Here is a 22,684-nt window from a genome sequence, read left to right as displayed (position 1 = left end):
TTTTTTTTTTTTTTTTTTGAGACAGTTTCACTCTGTCACCCAGGCTGGAGTGCAGTGGCTCACTGCAACCTCTGCCTCCTGGGGGTTCAAACGATTCTCAATGCCTCAGCCTCCCGAGTATCTGGGATTGCAATCATGTGCCACCATGCCTGGCTGATTTTTGTATTTTTAGTAGAAATGAGGTTTTACCATTTTGGCCAGGCTGGTCTCTAACTCCCTGGCCTCAAGTGATCTGCCCATCTCAGCCTCCCAAAGTGCTGGGATCATAGGTGTGAGCTACCACTCCCAGCCTCATCTTAACCCTTTTTAAGTGTACAGTTCAGTGGTATTAAGTACATTCATATTTTTGTGCAGCCATCGCCATCATCCATCTTTAGAACTCTTTTGATCTTGCAAAACTGAAACTCTACACATTAAACAAGAACTCCCCAGTCCCCTATCGCCCCGGCCCCTGGCAACCACAATTCTACTTTCTGTCTCTATGATTTTGAGTACTCTAGGTACTTCATATGAGTGGAATCATACAGTATTGGTCCTTTTATGACTGGCTTAATTCACTTAGCATAATGTCCTCAAGGTTCATCCATGTCATAGCAGATGTCAGAATTTACTTCCTTTTTATGGCTGGATAATTTTGCATTGTATGTATATACCCATTTTGCTTATCTATTCATCTGTAGATGGACACCGGGTTGCTTCCACAGCTTAGCTATTATGAATAATGCTGCTATGAACATGAGTTACGAAATCTTTTAGAGACCTTCCTTTCAATTATTTTGGGTATATACCCAGAAGTAGAATGGCTGGATCATGTGGTTATTCTATTTTTTAATTTTTTTAGGAACTGCCATACTGTTTTCTACAGCAGCTGTATCATTTTACATTCCCACCAATAATGCACAAGGGTTCTAATTTCTCCATATTCTCACCAAGCCTATTCACATTTTCAGTTTCTTTATGATTTCATCTTGATAGGTATTCTAGGAATTTGTCCATTTCATCTAGATTCTCCAATTTGTTGGCATACAATTGTTCACAGTAGTCTCTTACAATCCTTTTTATTTCTGTAGAATTGGTAGTAATGTCTTCACTTTCATTTCTGATTTTAGTAATTTGAGTCTTTTCTCTTTTTTGCCTTAGTTCATCTAGCTAAAGGTTTGTCAGTTTTGTCGATCTTTTGGGAGAACCAACTTTTGGTTTAATTAATTTTATCTATTTTTCTATTTTCTATTTATTTTATCTGTGTTCTAATCTTTATGATTTCCTTTCTTCTGCTAGCTTTGGGTTTTGTTTTTTTCTAGTTCCTTAAGTTACAATGTTAGGTTTTTGACTTAAGACCTTTCTGCTTTTTAAATAAAAGTGTTTATATCTATGATTTTTCCTCCTAGCACTCACTGTTTTCACTGCATCCCATAAGTTTTGGTATGCGGTGGTTTTTATACTTTGTTAATCATCACAAAAAACCTAGCCACTAGTGTTATTATTTATCCCCATTTTACAGATGAGGAAACTGGGGCCCTGAGAGCTTAAGTAACTTGCTTAGTGACCCAGTCAGTGTATGGAGGAGCTAGGTCAAGCCCAGGCAGTCAGGCTCCAGCATTTACACACTTAATCATGATGTTATCTGCTTCCTTGCCAAGCATCTGCCCTGGGGGGAGGGAGCCAAAAACGATTTAGGACCAGTTGAATATAGTCAGATCTTTGTTTGATTTCTTTAGATCTGTTAGATACTGCATCATTAGCAGTTTGGAGTGCTAATGGAAAAATGATTTATTCATTTATGTGATCTCCCATGAGTTTTGAAGTCTAAAAGTTAATGAATAACCAAAAGAACTGGGGGTTCCTGAGAGACTATGCGACATAGAGTAAGAAGAGCTAGGCTGCTATGTCAGTACAAATAAATTGACCCAGATACAGTCAATTAATGTTTCCCTATCTTAATACTTTTCTCGTTTGTAAAATGTGGATAAGCACCTCTGCCAGGCCTGCCTCCACTCTTTAGTAAAAGTTGGTCAGTATCCCATCCTCAGCTCTCTTTCTGTTCCCTTCTCCTCTCATTCCCATAATGACCTCTCCCAAGGCCAGGGTCTGCAGTTTCTCTTTCTCGAAGGAGAAATCCTACAGCAAAATTGCCAAAATTCAGTTTAAAAGTAGTAATTATAATCACTACAGTTTGTTAGCACTTCGCTGTATACTATGCCTTTCCATATACTTTATTATTAATACTAAATTTGATTCTCCTAAGATTCCCATGGCTAGAGGTGGAAGAATGGAAGTGATAGTATTATTAATCCTGTTTGGTAAACAAAAACATTGAGGGGGTTCTGGAGTTGTCTAAGGTCCCTTGACAAGTTAGGATCAAACCTGGGACTTGAATTCCAGTTGCCTCACTGCCCATCCTGTGTGCTTTCCGCTCCTTTTTCTTCCATCGGTCTTTTAACTGTTAGGACATTTCTAATAATGGCATGAAAGACTTTGTCTCCTATATAATAAATACATTTTGGACATTTCTCACGAGATTAAGGTTATGGTGAGAACAAAATTAAGATGATTTACGTAAAAGTTCTTTACAGATAACAAAATGCTTTTCGACTATGAGACAGTGTTATAATTTAATTTGTATTTCATAATAATATATATATATTTTTTGAGACAGTCTTGCTCTGTCGCCCAGGCTGGAGTACAGTGGCCCAATCTTGGCTCACTGTGGCCTCCGCCTCCCAGGTTCAAGCGATTCTCCTACCTCAGCCTCCTCAGTAGCTGGGATTACAGGCATGCGCCACCACGCCTGGCTAATTTTTGTGTTTTTAGTAGAGACAGGGTTTCACCATGTTGGTCAGGCTGGTCTCGAACTCCTGACTTCATGATCTGCTCACCTCGGCCTCCCAGAGTGCTGGGATTACAGGCGTGAGCCACCGCACCCAGCCTCACAATAATATTTTTTAAACTAGCATGGAAAAGAAACTCTAGAGAAGCAAATGAGCAGGTTGCTGTTAAATAAAATCACTGTGGGAACACAAAATCCCTGAACTGTGTGGCTCGCTTTGCCCAGAGCCGTGTAAGAAGCAAAGAAAGTAGACCAAGAGTCAGCTTTATGATGTGGTGATAGCTGTGAGGTTTAGGGCTCCTTCCTCACATTGTTTGCACTACATTTTAGAATGTGCTTGGAATTAAAAATAAAACTGTACATTAAATTTCAACAGTGTGTGTTTAACAGTTTGGTATGGCTCCAGAATGAATCAAATGAGAGTAATATAAAAGCAAAACTAGGAAAGAAACAAATTGTGTTTTCATTGATTGCCTTAAAGTATTGATTCATATGCTGAGGAATTACTGATTTTCATCATCTGGTCCACTTTCCAGTAGAGGATTTCAGGACTTAATCCAAGCATCCATCAAAGCATTCAAATCTCTCAAATTATTTCTTAGAATTTTTAATGTTAGAAAGGGCAAAAATAAGTAATAATAATAATAATAACAGCTCTCATGTAACCAGCCAAATACTATGCTAAATGTTCTCTAGTTATTATTTAATCTTCACAACAGCCCTTATGAGGTGGCTACTGTTTTTCCCCCACATTTTATATAAAAGGAATTTGAGGCTTAGAAAGTTTATTTGTCTAAGGTCGTCAGTTGGTAAGTGGCATTTCTGCCTGAGGAAATCTGCCAGCCCAGCCTCTCGCCCCCCTGTTGGTACCTTTTTCCTGACATAGGACCCCAGTGCTTTTCTTTATAATTCCTGGGTACCCCCGCTCTCATGATTCTTCACCAAACCCCCACACGTCTTCTTGAGAAATGCCTGGTCCAGAATTTTGACTTTTATCAAAACATATCCCTTTCCTCAGGATCTTCCTCTAAATCTCTATTAGTAATTTCTGGTAAATCATCTTTATTAATGAGTTAATGTGGCATGGGCTAACCCCTTCCTAGTAATATTTGTTCATTTTAACAATTGGGACCTTCTGAAAACAATGGTTTAACCTAAAAGGGTGCCCAGTGGTAGAATTTCAGGCATCATGATTATCTGAAGGTAACAATTAGACTAGTAGAGAGGACTTTTTAACTCTGGGAAGGGAAAGATGAGGGAGGAACAGGGATGGCTTCAGAGAAGGAAGCAGTTACATAATTGGAGAGTTCATCAATGCCTTCTGTGGCATTAGATTCAGTGGATTGTCAAATTTTTCTTTTTTTAGATTTGTAGTATTGAAAAGGACTCAAGAGTTCAGCTGGTCTAAACTCTCACAGGAATTTGTTTACATTAAAGCAGGAGCCCACTCCCAGTACCTGGGGAGGAGAGAAACTATGAGAAAGTTCTGAGGGCCTAAATTTCACTACTTAATAAAGAATTCGCTGCATCCTAATTTTAAAAAAAAAGTTTATTTAACAAAAAACATTCCCTTTCATTTGATTTACGTAAAGTAAAATAGAGAGGAAGAGTTTGGACTTTGACTCATTTTTAACATTTAAAAAACATTAACATTTATTCTGTAACAAAATTCCTAACAGTGTTTTGTTTTTCTTCTTTAATTTTTAAAGCCTCCAGTTAAGTTCCTATCAACAGTTCTTGGCAAAAGTAATCTTCAGTTTTCAGGAATGAATATAAAACTGACCATCTCAACATGCAGTCTCACATTGATGAATCTTGACAACCAACAGGTAAGATCACAAATGTCATTTATAGATAAACATATCTATTTTTTCAGAGAAGTGTGGGGATAATGAAAAGAATAAAGTTTTAGACAGAGTATGCCTACAACTTAATACAGCACAAGGGAAAAATCTGCTGAAGATTTATGCATAACAATCATTAGAACAACAGCATTACTAATCTATCACTGGGGCATGTAACCACCTACATAGGTGTCCCTACCTAACTGGCTTTGAATGAAGAACTAAGATGCAAAGAACATAGAAAATATCATTTAGCAACTCATATCCTTGAATTGATCATTGATGTCTCCACCAACCCTCCCCAAATGGATAGCAATTCCGTTATCACAACTAACAGACTGTGTGTTGGGCCAGGGTACAGACGAGGGACAAAGGGGAAAGGTGATGTTGGGGTTAATGTTCTAGCGAACTGAAATTTAAGCAGAAAATATTTTCTTCCAATTCTTGTGGTTGAGAAGCTTTCTAAAATGTTATTGTATAAAAGGTAATGTTTTCTTCCTTAATAATTTATGATACCGTGGTGTGCCTGCGTTTTCATTGTGAACCTCATTTCTCAAAGAACAGCATTGCTGAAGCAAATGTAGAAGATACGTAGGCATTGGGCTAAATGTATACCTAAACCAGGACATTTTGTTTGGCTTGCTTTTAATTTTTTAAACTAAATTCCTTCTATCAGGTTATGTATGTGTGTTAGGATCTGATTTTCCTCTTTGTCTAATATGTTGTGATCCAAGTTTCTTTACACTTAAGGTTTTACTGTATGGAGTGCTGTTGATCAAGGTTTAATATGTACTTGGCAATAATAACATGCTAAAAGTCTGAGGTTACATATGGGTCGAAATGCTGGCTTTGCCACTTACTAGCAAATGACTCTACTACTCTGGGCTTCAGTTTTCCTCATCAGTGAAATGAGGATTATGGTACTTATTTATAAGGCTTCTGAGAGGATGGATTTTAAGTGTCTCATAGGGCTGTTTAGAGGATTAAATGAGATAATAGATGTAAATTATATAGCATGTGCCAGTCACATGATACCTATTATTATTTACTCAAATATTCTCAGAGACCTTTTCATATACTCAGTACTTAATAGGAAGAGCATATTATAATATTATAAAATTATCAGTAACATATAAGTACAGGTTTTGAGGTCTATCTTATTTTCTAAATTAAAAAAACAGAATAAAATACACTGTTTAAGCAGTAGTATACAACACCTTAGAGGAAAAGTGTTAATATGAAACAGTTACAAATAAGTTCTTGTCTAGTTGGGTCCTGACTGATCTTCCAAGAGTGGTGATACCATTGGTATCATGAGAGCATAACATTTTGGGCTGCACTTGGAAGACACATGTGGGTGGTGAAACATTCATTCAGTCATTCTGACATTTTGACTTCAATACATATGTAGATGCAAAATTTATTTTCAGTTTTCATTCACATGGATGGTACCACGCAAGCTCAATGCTTTTAGTTATGAGATCTCACTAAGTAAAGGAGCCCTCGGATTATCTCAGAGTTTTGTAAGGGAGGAAGAGTAGGCAAAGCTGAAGCCATCATAATGACAGCCTTTTGGGTAGAATATATGATCATTTTTTAAGATGGCCCTTTCTGTGGGGTGTCTGAAATGAATAAGGAATTTATGAATGGGATTGTGGTATATGTGGTGGGGCAGAGTTTATTCTCAGCCTCTCTTTCCCCTTCAGTACCCTTCTGTAGGGCAAAGTATTACTACCCATCCATAATCTTTCAGGCAAAACAGAGGTGAGGATAACGGGTGGTTTTCATTACCAGTAACTATAGTAATATGATGTGCCTTTGAAAGTAATCCATAGCTTTTCTGCACTGGTGGCATGGAATGGGGTTGTATTCAGCCCACTGCTAGAGTGGGGACCAAAGTTAAGATCTCATTTATCTCAGACCTGAGGGCTGATTTTTAATAACTATTTTGAGCTTTCCTGCAGGCCTAGGGGAAATGGCTGGGGGATATGGGGGAGAGATGTGCCACTGTAGAGGCCTCAACTCAAGAAGCTTTATTTCCCGTGAGAAAGGCAACTAAAATGTTTAAGAAATGAAGGCAGCAAAGATGAGAGACCTTGTGGATACAGCACCAGAAAAGGATTAATTAAATCCTTAATGCTACCACTGGAAGTTGTAAAATAAATACAAAGAAATACTAATGCCTTCCCCACCCCCACTTAATTTCTAAGATATGCTTTGGACTGAAAACAAAGGTTCAAATTTATGGATATATTCATAGATGATAGCATTTATGGAACGGATAGTTCACATTTATCTTTGGCCACTGAGAACATCAAGAATATAACAATTCATTCCCAGAAAATATTTTACAAACCTCCAGAGGCAGAAAATATTAAACATGCGATGCTTGCAATTTTTAAATATTACCATATTTCAGGATGGGAATACATTTTTGCAAGGGTAAGTTATAGGTATTTCCTTGTTTTAAAATTCAAGCAACAGACTTTATTGACATACTTTAATATAGTATTTTAGGGCCTCAAGCAAAGTCAGAGTCTCAGTTGCTCACACTCCCACTAATTCTTTACTGATTTCTACAACTCTAACAGGTACTGAATTCAGAAGGGTAATAGAGTTAAGGTAAAACAGGCAAAAATTGAGACATCCTTTAGTCTCTACAAGGAGAGGCAACTTGAGATATTTAGAGGCCAAGTAGGTAATGCAAGCTGTGCAAGCACAAGAAAAAACAATGGTGCAGGCCCAATGATAAATGTCAAGTGCTACCTGGCCTCTGTGTTGGGGAGACAACACTGAGGGACTTGGCAAACAGAATCTTCCTTATCTAAAGGTGAATCAGATGTTTTTTTTTTTTTTTGCTTTTTTTTTTGTTTGTTTGTTGGCTACATAGGTCTATAGGTCAAAGGCTCCCAGATCTTTTACTTAAAAAAAAAAAATAATAAAAAGGTAAGAATCTAGATTTTTAGCTGCTGTCTCTGTACTGAGATGTTGGTCTCTTAAAATTATAAGCATGAACCAAACAAAATAGATCTGTGGCCTGAAGACAGCCAACATGGGATATCTGATCTAAGCGAACATTTATAATATGTATGGATAAATTTGGAAAACTCTCCCTAATCACACTGTGTACTCAAAAGCTTCTTTAAATCCCCTACCTTGCAAAATCAGAATTTCCCCAGAACTCCTTTCTCTAGCTCCCTTAAATGAAGATACACACACACACGCACACTCTCACACACATCGTCATTTAGTCCTCACAATTTGTAAGGTACATCCAATTGTTCCTATTTTCAGTTTAGGACACGAGCCAGAGAGATTAATTTCCCAGTTACTGAGCTAATAAATAGTAGAACCCAAATTTTAACCAAGTAGTCTGGTTTGTCTGTGGCAACTGCATGTAAAAGAAACACAAATAATTTTACACCCCTAAAAGGGGTGTTAAAATGTTTTCTATCCTCAATAAATACAAGTAAGTATTTACAATTTTCATTGTCTCTCAGCTTACTGCCTATTTTTAAGACTGAAAAACAACCGAGTCAATTGCAGAGCCCAGGTTTTTCTCCCCAAGATGGGCCTTCAGATGGAATAGTGTTTCCCACCCCCACCTCTTTGCCCTACTCAGTCCCAGAGAGAAACAGAATCACAACCTTCTAGTTTGTGGACCGCAGATTTTTTTTTCCAAGAGTTTATCTTTCCTAGTAAAGATAAACTTTCCTGATAAAGATCTGGAGGTAAATACAACCAGCCAGTTTATTGTGCACTAGCATACCCCCACCCACACTAATTTACATCATGCATGCAATTAATTACCTATCCACACTCATCTGACCGTAGCTGCACACTAATTGAGAAAGCAGTGGAAGAGGCAGTAGGATTAAGTCTAAGCACCAACATTTTACTTCCACCATCTCTCCCTCCTAACCCAGCTAGTGTCTGAGCAATTCTGATCAGCCTTGTCACAGTCCTATCTTTTACAGATCTCTCTCCCCAAAAGACAGGATGACCATAAAATAAATAAGGCTCTGAATTGTCCTGTTGCATTGGATATTCGTTCTTTACTGCTATAATGGAGCAGAAGCATTTGGAACCTTTTTACTGATCATGATAAAACCTGCTGATACACTTATTTTGCTGAACCTAGCCTTCTGATGTAATCATTACTCTCCTAGAACTTCAGCATCTTAGTAAGGTAACCACGGCAACATACTCATTGATAGGGCAGGTTTTCCCAGACCAGCAAATTCTTATAGGCAAAAACTTAATTTACAAAGTTTAATTTCCAGAAATTAATTTGTGAATTAGATAGCTGAAGCTGGATCATTTTCCCTTAATACTGGTTAACACATACAATAGAAAGTAGTATACAGAGAAAGTATGTATGCAATACTATTAGCCAAACAAAATACACAGAACAAGAAATTTTATTATCTCCAATGCTGGTGCATAACAAATAACAAGCTTAATTAGAGGAGGAGACAGAGGGAAACTTCAGATACCAAGGTAATTTCTGGGCAGGTTTAAAACCTTTAAAAGTTGATAGAATAACTGTTCATAAAGTCTTTTTAGATATAGGGCTTTTTACTTGACAACTTTTATTAACAGTTCTTACAATATGAAGTTCAACTAAAGTCCTTCATCTGTCAAGTTAAAACAGCAAGCAAAACAAAATTTCTCTAGTATATAACAGCATAAGCAATGGTTTGTTTTCTTTGTACATTCACACACATTTAGTGTCTAGATTTGAAACTTTTTAATTAAGGATGTCTTAATTTTTGACTTTTAAAAATGGTTATGACAATGGATTTTCTTGATTTACAGATCACAGTGGCTTTATAAATGATCAAGATACATGTACAAACAAAATTTCAGATGCTCTTGGAAACACATCTTAAGATACAAAGCACACGTGATACATATTTGAGTTTACTCATCCATTTATCTTACACTGAAAATGTAGCCTTTGATAACTGTGGCTTGACTAGATCACAAAATAGAATTTTCCAAGTTTTCTTAAGCTTTCAGTCCAAATAACTCAAAAGATATGTGTCCTAGTTGGATACATTTTTTTTCTCATTATATAATTAGTATCAGTGGGCTTTTGTATTGGCACTTTATCTTGGTCATGACTTATTCTTGCAAAACCATCTTTACAGCAAACAAATATGAAAGATATTTTCCCCAATGCAAGGAAAATAATCTGGATCAATAACAAAGTCAAAGCCATAGGTGTTTTAGGACATTCTTGATAACTGATTTCAACGGTCTTAAAATCTTTTTTCTTTTTCTTTAATGATTCTCTTCCTTTTTCACAACTGTGCAGTCACTGTCCTATTGTCTTCTATTCTGAAAAACAAATTTTTTTGAAGGTCAAGTTTTTCAATGGCACAAAACTATTTGGAATGAACCCAAAAGATAGCGGAAAGTTGGGTCCCTCCTCAAGTAGTTTCCTCCTCTTTTAACAGCATCTAACTACTCTCTATCAATAATCTCATCACAGCCGAGTTCTTCGGTCAGACGATTGACAACCATCAGTGAAAAAAGCTCTTCGATAAAAGCTAACTGATCAAACGGGGTCTTCTCATAATGCATCTGAAACCCGCCATCCAGGGCTGGTTCTCTTGTTCTCAGAAACATCTTGTCGGCTTCTTCAAGAGCGGCTGATACTCTGTAGCCGGCACCACTAAGCTGCTCCTCTTCGGGATAGTCGTAGTCGTCCTCCCAGTCATCAAATTCCTCGCCCTCGTCCTCGCTCTCGAAGTCTGCGCCCGCCACCTGGCCTGGCTGCTCCCCAGCGTTGGGCCCGTTAGCAAGGCTCCGTTTCCCCTCTGGCGCCGCCATTGGCAGGGCCTCCTCCTCCTCCATTGGGCCTTCCTCCTCGAGCTGTTGGGCCCCGCTGCGGGAGGGACGCAGGGATAGCTCCCGGCTCCCGCTGCCTACCTCCATCTGCGGAAGGTCACCCTCGCCAGGCATCACATCCATCTGCAGGTCACTGCTCTCTTCATAGAGCTCGGACAACTCAGCCATTTCCGACATTGTGCAAACCGCTCAACCTCTAGGAAAAAGCTTCCAGCAAGACAGATGCTGCGCGGCCGTGCGTGCGTGCGCGTGCGCAAAGGCTGCGCGCTTGCGTAACCCCGCGCGCAGGCGGGGTCCTCAGGTACCGCCTCCTGCTTGGCGGGCCATTGTGGTTGGAGTAGCTCAGTGTTTTCTCTGGGGTGTTGGCGTCGCCTTTTGAGCTACGTTTCCATCGATTCGAACTTCGTATCTAGGGACCCTGCATGCAAGAGCGTAACAGTTTCTGTGTTACTTAACCCTACTGCTGCTTGTAATGCTGCAAACCGGAAAATAACCTTACATGGCCTTCGTAACATTTAATGCTCCTTCCCCCGCTTCCTCCTCCCCTGGGCAATTTACCGATGTACTGATGACTTGTAAATCCACGTCTCCAAACCAGACAACATCCATAACCACAGATCAGCATATTAAGAACTAATCCATTTTGTCCTTTTAGTGTTTTCATTTAAAAAGTTAAATTCACAAACAAGAGATATATTGTACTTTTTTTTTTTTTTAGTTATAGTGAAGAAATACTTGGTCCCATTTCTTTTCGCCTGGGAGGTATCTTTCCACTATTAGCAATGCGGTGTGTATTCTTTGAATTCTTTTTATTTGCATTTACATGTATCTTTATGTATTCATAGCAAAATACTATTTTGTGTGTTTTTTAAAAACATGTTTTACCTGTTTTTACCTTCAACTTAAAAGCCTCAGCTTTTAAGTTGTATATACTTATATGAATTATATGACTGTGTATACTTACAGGATTCAAGCACATTTCATTTATTCTGCACTTTATTATTATTACATTATAGTTATGTAGAATTATACAACTCACCATAATGTAGAATCAGTGGGAGCCCTGAGCTTGTTTTCCTGCAACTAGATGGTCCCATCTGGGGGTGATGAGACACAGTGACACCCGAGGTGTGTTCCTTATGTCCGGTCTATTCTGTAATCTCATTTTGGTTGCTGTTACTGTGGAAAATCCTGCCTCACAAAGATAGGATGTTGAAAATGGAAGGAGGCTTTTCAGTACTTTTGTGGCAATCTCAGGATGTTCCGCCTTGACTTTAATCGAGAACGTATGGAGATTTGAAGTTGTCTCAAACATACTTTTAAAGCCACCGTCATTTGCAGTATCAAGCAGTTGATCCTCTTCTAGCGTGGACAAAGTGGATTCACCTGGCTTATTCACAAATGGGTCACAGATCCATTCCGTCTTTTGTGGATGAGAAGTGTGATGGTTAATACTGAGTGTCAACTTGATTGGATTGAAGGATACAAGTATTGATCCTTGGTGTGTCTGTGAGGGTGTTGCCAAAGGAGATTAACATTTGAGTCAGTGGGCTGCGAAAGGCAGACCCACCCTTAATCTGGCTGGGCACAATCTAATCAGCTGCCAGCTTGGCTAGAATATAAGCAGGCAGAAAAATGTGAAAAGAGAGACTGGCCTAGCCTCCCAGCCTAAATCTTTCTCCTGTGTTGGATGCTTCCTGCCCTCGAACATTGGATTCCCAAGTTCTTCAGTTTCAGAACTCGGACTGGCTCTCCTCTCTCCTTAGCCTGCAGACAGCCTATTGTAGGACCTTGTGATCATGTGAGTTAATACTTAATGAACTCCCCTTTACATATATATACATATATATGTGTATATGTATGTGCGTATGTGTATATACGTGTGTGTGTGTGTATATATATATGTATATATCTATTCCATTAGTTCTGTGCTTCTAGAGAACCATGACTAATACAGGAAGTAATGCTCAAAATATTTTGAAAGCTGAGATAGGTGATCATGCACCAGCTGGGAGAAAGAAGAACCTGGCTCAGTCTCTTTCAAAATCTCTGCTAATGTTTGAAATGTCAGAAATCCCAGTGTTCATTTGTCACCCGCATGATTCCAGTTTGGCTTTGAATGCAGCCACCTTATCTGCCAAGTTGAACACAGTTGTTGTTCGTCCCTGAAGTGACAGAGTTCACTGAGCAGGTTGAATATGTCACACAAGTAAGCAAGTTTTTTTGTGACCCATTCTGTGTCACTGAAATGTGCCGCCAATGGTGACTGTTTTTCTACAAAGAAATCTCTGAAGCAGCTCTCTTAACTCAAAAACTCTGGCCAGTGATCTACCTTTAGAAAGCCATCTCACTTCTGTGTGTAAGAGAAGATGTGTGTGCTCTGCATCCATCTCCTCACAGAGCTGCACAAACAGATGTGAGTTAAGGGCATGTATAATATGGTTGATAATTTTAAGCACATATTGCAAAATGTTGTTAAGTTCAGGTGACATTTTCTGACTAGCCATCATTTCTCTATGGATGACACGGTGCATAGACTCACATTCAGAAGCGACCTCTTTGACCTGAGTAGTGAAACCAAAATGCCATCCAGTCATGGCAGCTGCTCCACCCGTGCATATACCGATGCAAAATGACTGATTCCACTTTCCTGATATGTAATCATTCAAAGACTTGAATAGTTCTGCATCTTTGGTGCTGGTTGGCAACAAAAGTGCATATAACATATCCTCATTCACATCCTCCTGCAAAATATATCACACAAAAAAAGCATTGTTCCTTTCTAACAATTGTGCCTCATTATCCTCTGATATTTCATCAGTTCATCTAGTTGCGGTGCTAGCCAAAAGAGGAACACATGCCACCTTTTGAACTGCAGCCTCTCCTGAAAGTTCATGACAAATGTCCTTAGAAGCAGGCAGGATCAACTCTTCACCAATAGTAAAGGACTTCTTAGCTTTAGCAATGTGGTTAGCCACTAAGAATGATGCTCTCAGTGCAAACACATCTGATGAAGTGGTGGCCTTCAATAATTGCTTCTATTCTTTGTGTTCACATTGTTTTCTTTTGAAAAACTCCAAAGGCTTAGTATTAATGCAGGGTGTGTGGTCTCCATGTGACAAAGCAGTTTAGAAGGCTTCATGGCTTTGTTAGCCACTTGCTACATGTTATGCAAAGCAAGCTTGGATAATGTGAATCACCTGTTGCAATGAACTGGTATTTTAAGTAGGACTCTTGGTATTTTCTTTTAAATGCAGCTTTCTTTTTGTTGGCAGTCTTAAAGTCTTCTGCAGTCTCATCACTGGATCTTTCCCCCTTTTCAAAGAACCTCTCCAGTGAAGTTTGTTTTTTACTCATTTTGGCTAGGGGTAGCTTATGGGCTTACCAAAACTGTGACCAAGAAAGTGCATGGTGCAGGAAAGAGACATGGATGGGAGTGGTAAATAAAATAATGGGCGGGCCAGGCACAAACTAAAATAGTCGGATTCAGACTTAAAGCCTGCCATCAGCTGCAGCTGTACAACTGAAGTACATCAACTCACTTGCCACTATGTAGCCTGCCACCAGATGCAACTTAAATGTCACTTGCTACTTACCGATAGGGTTTTGATATGAGTCTGCAAGCAATTGATTTATTATGGTCTCTGTGCAGTCAAACCTCTCTGCTATTGTTAATCTGTATTTGCAGCCACTCCCCAGCACTAGCATCACCACCTCAGCTCTACCTCAGGTCATCAAGCATTAGATTCTCATAAGGAGCATGCAACCTAGATCCCTCGTATGTGTAGTTCACAATAGGGTTCATTCTCCTATAAGAATCTAATGCCGCCGCTGATCTGACAGGAGACGGAACTCAGACAGTAATGTGAGCAACAGGGAGCAGCAGTACATACACATGAAGCTTCTCTTGCTCATCCACTGCTCACCTCCTGCTCTGCAGCCCAGTTCCTAACAGGCCACGGACTGGTACTGGTCTCTGGCCAGGGGAGTCGGGAGCCCCTGCTTTAGTTCTCCTCACCATGGACAAATGATTTCTGGCTGACTGCTGCTTGGTGTCAGATTTATCATAGACTAAAAGTTCTTAAATACATGAGTCTATTTTTAGACTTTGAATTCTTGTGACATTTCTACAGTTTTATATCTTGCTGTTTGATGAGGAATATTTTGTCTTTGTTCTTTAAAAAACTGCGCTAACTCTTCTTGTGCATTTATTCTTTCATATGAATTTAGGAGCATCTTGAATATGATATTATAATATTTCTTATTATCTGATAAGGGAATTCTTATGCATCTGTTCTTTTAAAATTTGCTTTAGCTCTTCTTGCACATTTATTCTTCCATATGAATTTTAGAAGCATTTTTATTGGAATTGCATGGAATTTGTAAATTAATCTGGGGTAGGATCGACACCTTTGTAATACCATCTTCTCATCCATGAAAGTGATATATATCTTTCTACTTGTTCAGATCTTATTTATACTCTTCAATGAAGTTTTCCAAAAAGCATTACATGATTCTTATTAGTTTTGTACTAAAGTACTCTTACAAAGTGTACCTTTCTCCCAAAAATACAGTGTCTAATTGGCTATTTTTCTTTTTTTTTTTTTTTTTTTTTGAGATGGAGTCACACTCTGTAGCCCAGGCTGGAGTGCGGTGGCATGATCTCGGCTCACTGCAAGCTCCGCCTCCCGGGTTCACACCATTCTCCTGCCTCAGCCTCCTGAGTAGCGGGGACTACAGGTGCCCACCACGCCCAGCTAATTTTTTGTATTTTTAGTAGAGATGGGGTTTCACTGTGTTAGCTAGGATGGTCTCAATCTCCTGACCTCATGATCCGCCCGCCACGGCCTCCCAAAGGGTTGGGATTACAGGTGTGAGCCACTGCGCCCGGCCGACTATTGTTGATATATGGGAATGACATTGATCTTTGTATATTGACTTTGTTTTTACTGAAATATAAATGTAGACAAGTACACAGATAATAAGTCCATAATAATTATCACAAAATGAACAGTTGTATAACCAATATTCAGATCAAGAAACTCCAGCAATCCCAGAAAATCTTTTGCCCCTTCTTCCTGTGCTCCAGAAATAACCACTGTTCTGATTTCAAATACCATAATTTTGCCTAGTTTTGAACTTCATATAAATTAAGCCATGCAGTATATATTCTTTGTGTTAGACTTCTTTTGCTCAGCAAACATGTTGCTGCTATATAGTATGCCACCATTTGAATATTACAATAGTCATCATTGGAATTGTTTCCAATTTAGGGCTGTTATGAACAGGGCAGTTATTGTCTTCTTTGAGAATATTTTTTGTTGCACATATTTACACAATTGTGTTGGATATACGTCTAGGAATAAAATTGCTGGTCATCTTATATAATCAGCTTTGGTAGATTCTGTCACACAATTTTGAAAGCAGGATTAGTCAATAGGTGCATAGTTGGTGTTTTAATGAACCTTCAAAATAGCATGACAAATATGTCTCTGCAAATGGTCATTACACTGTGGTTTGCAAACAAGCAATCCTAGACTCTCAAATAGAAGACAATCTTCTTAGCTAATTAATGCGGTTTACTTGGCGATTGTTACTCATATTAGAAGTCCTAATGTTAGTGCCTTACTCAGGATACATTTAGTAGTGAATGACTGAAATCAAATTCAAACTAACTTTTGCAAAAAGAAACAAAAATATAAAGGGAGAGGGTGAAATATATTGGTTAAAGTGATGGAACAAATGTTACCACCAGACTTTTTTCCTATTTTTAGTTCTCAGTTCCGATTTTCATCAGAAGAAAAGCTTCATATTCCAGCAGACTTTTCTCACATGGCAGCATAATATGGCCCCTAGAAGCTTTGGGCTTACATAGTTTTTAATGGCAGAGTGAGATGCTTTCTCTCCTATTATTCATTTCAGTTCTTCCCAAAATACATTGATTGGCTCTGCTGTATCCAGAGAGATGGTATTTTCTGATTGGCTAGCCCTAGATAATGTTCCACCTGGGTGGGCAGTGAGATGGGCATCACAAATCATCAGAATCTCATGGTTTAAATGAGATTATTATAGAGTGTAGGTTGGGTGTTTTTCAAAGGGATGCTGATCAGGCAAAAACCAAACAAATGTATGTCTATTACTGTTAGACTGTATATAACTAGAAATAACAATTTATATTAGCATACATGTTTATGTTTTTCAGATTATTGCAAATCATCATATGCAGTCTATTTCATTTGCCTCTGGAGGGGATCCTGTAAGTATGGATTCACAGAAGTTCTTTTTATGAGTTAAAATAACTTCTTGACATTTGGGGCTGGATGATAATAAAATAAAATAACTTTTACATAAACCATATTAGCCACTACATGTCTTTTCCTAACATACTATTACAGTCTGTGAATAGCTACATGTAGCAGATAATAAAATATTTGCTTTAGGCAAACATTTCCTATTATTAAATTTTAAAATACTTGGATTAGTAGATGAGCTAGTAGTGCTCCATTGTGTTATTAGCCATGGAGTTATCATCTAATAAGCTTCTTGTTGATAATATCTAGGTCATGAAAAGCAAGTATGTCATACATGTGTTGCTCAATCCTTCCTTAGAATTCTTCTCAACACAGAGTTTCTGGAACACTTTACTAATCAACTGGACTTGATATATCAACCAAGTCAACTAAGTCTAATCTGGAATGAGCAACCAGGTTTGCAGGAACTCATGGAGGAAATGCTGAGCTGGGGAGAGAGAACTTGTAGTTCTTCTCTACCAAGATGGGGTCATGTGATACTCACTTCCCAGAAATTGTACAGGATTTCTCCAAGCCTACTCTGCAGAATGGAGTGTCATTCCTTGACTCCCTACTGCACCATTTCTGGACCACAGCAAAAGGAGAGGGGCTTTGAAGCTAGGGAGCCTGCAACTGAGCAAGAAGCAAATCTGTTTAAACTGAGGGAGTAGAAGAATACTTTTGCCACTCTGTGACATTATTGGTCTTTTTATTGTACTCTTTCCTCTTCTAATCTTCCATATGTTTTGATGAAAGGTTAGAAGAGGATGGAGTATGACTTTCATAATGGTTAAACATCAGTCATGTCAAGAAAGCAGGGGGAACATACACAGACCTTGTTCTTACTCAGAATGTATTACCTTCTTTTCTGGAAAGCATTTTTTAAAGAAAAGATTATATCCTTCAGGAACGAACCAATACAATTCAGTTTAACCATTGATTGTTTTCTATCCACCACATTTAGTTTTCACCTGTAATTGAGGAATAAAATGTAGAGTCATAAATGATAGGACAGTAACCTAGAAACCCAAGAAAGATATAGAGGATGCTAAAAACTAAATCTGGCAGCTGATACCATGGTAGTTTTCATTTGTTTTAAACTTTTTGCTAAATATTCAATGGGGGAGAAATAATTGTATATCCTAAAAGGAAGTAAAGTTCTGAAGTTACTCTGTAATCATTGCTTCATTTACTGGCATCTAAAGTATTTAAGTAGGTTCTTCCTCTTGGGTGTTGGTGTAACTTACCTGTGTATAAAATATATAGCTAAATGTTATTTAAATTAGCCAATTCTTAAAAACACCTCAATAATTACTTGTCTTCACATTGGCTACCAATGACCCAAAGTATTTAAGCATGTCAAACCAAGACATGCTTTTTTATTTTTTTATTTTTATTTTTTTGAGATGGCGTCTTACTCTTGTCACTCAGGCTGGAGTGCAGTGGCACGATCTTGGCTCATGAAGCATATGGAAGAAAAGCAGCCTTTACAGGATTTCAAACCCTTGTTTTCTAATTAATGGATATTCAATTTCCCCTTTAAGCTTTACTACTTCCTCATCTTTTAGCCTGGGGTATAGTTATTTTCAAATAACTATTATATATTAGTTCCATGATGCTGCCATTTTTAAAAGTAAACCAAATGTTAAGAGTTCCACCTTTTCCCCAAGAAATTCCACAGATGCCTAATTGTGAATTCCCATTAGCAAACAAGGGACATACAAGGTGTCTGGTGCTTAGCAGCTGCTATCTGAGCCCAAGAGCCTATCTGGACTCTTTTCCATCCAGCCTTGTAATCTGGCCTCAATAGCAACACCAAGGATGGTGGCTGGCAGGGAGGGTCAACTGAATCCAGGCTGAAAAATACCAGCACTTTCTCTTCTTCCTAGCTCAGTCATCCATGAAGGAACTCAAATACTTTTCTTAAGAGATTTAAAGTAGTGTTTATACATGTAGTGTGAAAAATAATTATTGGCATTTGCCCTAAATTTCTCAAGGGTTGTCATCATGTTAGAATTGGTGCGCAAACACTCATTTACTCAAGGCATGCCCTGAATGATTTCTGTTATTGTTCTCCAGAATCTTAATTTTTTTCATACTCTCTTCATGTGCCTTTAGTTCTTTAAATTGACCAAACCACTGTTCCTATAAAAAACAAACATTAAATAATTTGTGGCCACTATGGGAAAGTTTGTACCTGCTGCATTGAGAGCACCTCTGTGCTCTCTAAAGCTGGTGAGAAAGCCTGTTGATTCTAATTTAAAGTAGAAATCTGGCGGCGGTGCCATGGCTTGGTTGGTTAAAGCACCTGTCTAGTAAAATAGAAGTCTGGAGCCACCCTAAGCATTGGCATTAGAAATCATCTCTATGAAGTTTTACCATCAGGTCAGGGAGGCAGTATTATGTACTGCCAGGCTTTGGAGTCAAGTAGACGTGACTTATTTAAACTCCCTAAACTCCAGAGTCCTCATATGTAAATGGAGGATAATCCCTATTGCCTGACAGTGTTGTGGGAATTAAGTGAAATGATACATGGTTAGTGTTAGCGCAGTTCCTGGCACACAGTCACAAGAAGTAACTACTACCACAATTGCTAACACATACCCATATTTGTTTTAGGATATTAACTGAGATCGTTTACAGCTTCACAGCGAACTGTGTACAAGGGTAGGAAGCTGACTTAAAAGTCCCTGAGGTCCAACATAGTAATCTTTCTACAAGATTTCCCCCAAAATTTCAAAAATAATGAATAGTCTTCTCATCTCTTGGCCTTTGCTCACCCTCATTTTTACTCTCTTTGCAAAAACAGTTGTTTTCCATCCGTCAGCCCTGAAAACAGTTGTTGGTAATGCCTCTATAACTATATATACTTTCTCCACTTAAAAAATGCATTGTGAGTATGTCAAAAATTAAATACATTTAAACATATTTTCCCCTGCTATTTGTGCTTTACTTTTAGCATTCTGTAAATTCTCCCAAATGTTTACAGCTATAGAATTTTAGAACTATGCCAATGTTGGAGGCTGTTTTGAAAATGAGAAAACTGAGGTCTGGAGAGGTCTCAGCCTCTTTCCCATAATTGGACCTACCAGACAGCATGGCTGGCATCAGACCACCTCTTCACTTGAATAAGAGTGGCAAAGTCCCCAGCAATTGTGGCTTTCCTTCTAAATTCATATAAAACAAAGCCCAAGGATATGGCCTTATTTATTTAGAGGATATTTAAAACCTTTTTTCTTTTTGCGTAAGAGAAATTTACTCAGGTATGTGTTATTATTTTCTTTAATTGCCCAAGACGAGTTATGCTGACCCTGAGATCCACTTCCTGTGTGATTCATTGTGGGTTATTAAGTGATTATCCTTGAGGGTATTACAAACATGGGCTTTTATTTCCTGCCAGTTGATTGCATCTTCCCTCTAGAGAGTCATACTTCTAATCTGCAAACGGCATTGTGTGTATTTTTTCCCGAGAACTTAGATAACAAAAAGCATCTTTAATTATTAAAACCTTATCATTCATCAGCTTACTGTTTTCAATAAAAGCTGGAATTACCAAGTAGCGTTTTGTTGGTTTGTTTTTACGAAGTCAGCAGTGCATCTCTTTTTGAACTTCTTAAGTTTTTCAGGGGTTCTCTTTTTTTTAAAATGATTTTTCTTTTCTGTATATTGATCAAATAAATTCCTTGTATTTTCACTTTATTATCCCTTAAGTTAACTTACACTGCATACAAGCAAGCTAACAACCACAAAATCCAACATGTCTCTTTAGTCAACTTACTTTCTGATGTATGTGGTATATGTTTGGACAACAGGAGATCATGATACCCTATCTTAGTTTATGTCACTTTTGTGATTGCATAATCCCTGATATTTCAACTTTCAACCTAGGACAGCATCATAGTCTCTAGCCATTTTTAAAGAATATGTCCTAACATGTTCCCTATCTGCTTTCTCTTTTATTCTTAATGACAGTCTGCCTCTAAATTTTTAATTTTCCAATTCTTTCCCCAAGGGACAGAGAACATGGACTCCATAATTGTTAAACTATATGGTGTATATTTGTTTATGTTCCCTTTTACAATGCTTTTCTTGTCTCTTTAAATAAAAAACATTTGTATTTAAGTCCTTGCCTCAGTATCATGTCCAAAATATATGTTTCTTTCAACAGTACAGTTCATCCGTTTTAAATACAGTAATTTTCCCTTTTTTATAGGATACTACAGACTATGTTGCCTACGTAGCTAAAGATCCAGTTAATCAACGAGGTATGGAAAGCAACTTACAGATTTTTTAAAGAGCTGGTATATACCAACTCTAAAAAGTAACCAACAGTTATTTTCAATGTACAGAGTGATGACTATCACTAGGGTGCTATACTGGATTCTAGAAATATTATGCAAATTTGAGTTGGAAATAAATTGCCCTGTTAGCAGAGCAAAGTAGAAAAACTATGTAGATGAAATTTAAATCATTTTAAAGATCCACAAACCAAAGGCTTAGCTATCAAAAGAGAAGCTATTATGGTTATGATAGAGGGGGCTGGCTGTCACATCCCCACTGGACAAATGAATTACATGTAAGATCAAAGCCAGTGAGGAGTGAGGTTATTGGCCTGCATTGGCTTTGGTGTGTGTGTGTGTCTGTGTGTGTGTCTGTGTGTCTGTGTACTTGCTGTTCAAGAGCCTGTATTATCTCTTTGAATGCTTGACTTCATCATATGGATTTCAGCTTAAATGCCTCTTCTTCAGAGACCTTCTTTGATAGCACCTCCTGTCTCCAGTAGCATTTCCTACCTTGCTGCATCACAACACTTATTTCTCTTTTCATTAACACTCCACATTTCTATTATAGGTTAGTGCAAAAGTAATCACAGTTTGCCATTGCTTTTAATGGCAAAAACTGCAATTACCTTTGCACCAACCTAATATTTTATTTACTCACATATTGCACTTGTTTGTATGTTTAATGTGTCCTTTCTACTAGGCTAAAATCTTCATGAGGGCAGGAACCTGTTTCTCTTACTCGCTGTTGTTCCCTAGCACTCACCATGATGCCTAGCATATAGGCGATACTCAAAAACTATTTTATTGAATGACTGAGTGAATGGAAGAGTGATTTGATGGGAATTCTTGTTTCAGGATTTAGCAAGGTCACATGGTTAGTATTGCTTCTCATCCCTAACGCTGGGACATTCAGACTCCTCTTAGGGAGAAGTGTTAGGTTCCTCCTTAACTAGAACGTATTGGTTGGGCCACATCCTCTGCTGTCCCAGGGATGGAGTTTGCCCCCAAACATTTATTAAGTGGACATGGAATAGGACTTGAAAATTTAGAGAGCTATAAGACACCGAGGTGGAAATGTACATGGGATGCTGGGGAGTAAATAAATAGAACACCCTGGACCTCACAATGTAAAAGCGTAAAAGGCATCTATAGGACAGACACGAGAGAGCTAATGAGTAGGGACTTAATCCCATGGGCAGATGGGTGGAGAGTACTGTTTACAAAGTAGAGTTTAGACAGATTGGTTTGGCAGCAGGATGTAGTAGATGGATTCAGGGAGAAACTTAAGGCAAGGATATCCATTTGGAAGCTATTGTGATTGTCAGAAATGAAATGATGAAGCCCAGCTGCTGGCACAGAGCCTGGCACATAGTAGATCCTCAGCAAATGTTTGCCAAAAGAATGTGGCAGCAAAAAGATGAAAAGGAAGGAACAGAGGATAAACAGTATGAAATACTCCATTAAAACTGACCCACTCTAAACTAAATAAGAAGAATGAATCATGGTCAAAGAGTGTGCAGGAGAGACAGGAACTAGTGAATGGGGCAGTGGGAATGTAGGAACAGGGCACAACAAAGGATACCA

At 38.3% G+C, this 22,684-nt stretch overlaps 2 protein-coding genes across 3 annotated transcripts in view; one reads left to right on the top strand and one right to left on the bottom strand.

Moving 5' to 3' along the window:
• Positions 1 to 22,684, top strand: part of SHC4 (SHC adaptor protein 4) — a 147,064-nt gene that overhangs the window by 83,580 nt on the left and 40,800 nt on the right. For both annotated transcript variants that reach the window (XM_054666913.1, XM_510385.8), the window contains 3 exons: positions 4,537 to 4,656; positions 16,730 to 16,783; positions 21,031 to 21,082. In XM_054666913.1, the coding sequence (XP_054522888.1) occupies positions 4,537 to 4,656; positions 16,730 to 16,783; positions 21,031 to 21,082 (226 nt within the window). The remainder of the gene's footprint in view (positions 1 to 4,536; positions 4,657 to 16,729; positions 16,784 to 21,030; positions 21,083 to 22,684) is intronic.
• EID1 (EP300 interacting inhibitor of differentiation 1) lies at positions 9,075 to 10,747 on the bottom strand. Its single transcript, NM_001246498.1, has one exon. It carries the CDS (start codon positions 10,702 to 10,704, stop codon positions 10,141 to 10,143), a length of 564 nt encoding a protein of 187 aa, NP_001233427.1. The 5' UTR covers positions 10,705 to 10,747; the 3' UTR covers positions 9,075 to 10,140.

This window comes from Pan troglodytes, chromosome 16 (genome assembly GCF_028858775.2).
Source record: "Pan troglodytes isolate AG18354 chromosome 16, NHGRI_mPanTro3-v2.0_pri, whole genome shotgun sequence".
In the NCBI taxonomy this organism is placed as follows: domain Eukaryota; kingdom Metazoa; phylum Chordata; class Mammalia; order Primates; family Hominidae; genus Pan; species Pan troglodytes.
This window is presented reverse-complemented; position numbering and strand designations above follow the sequence as displayed.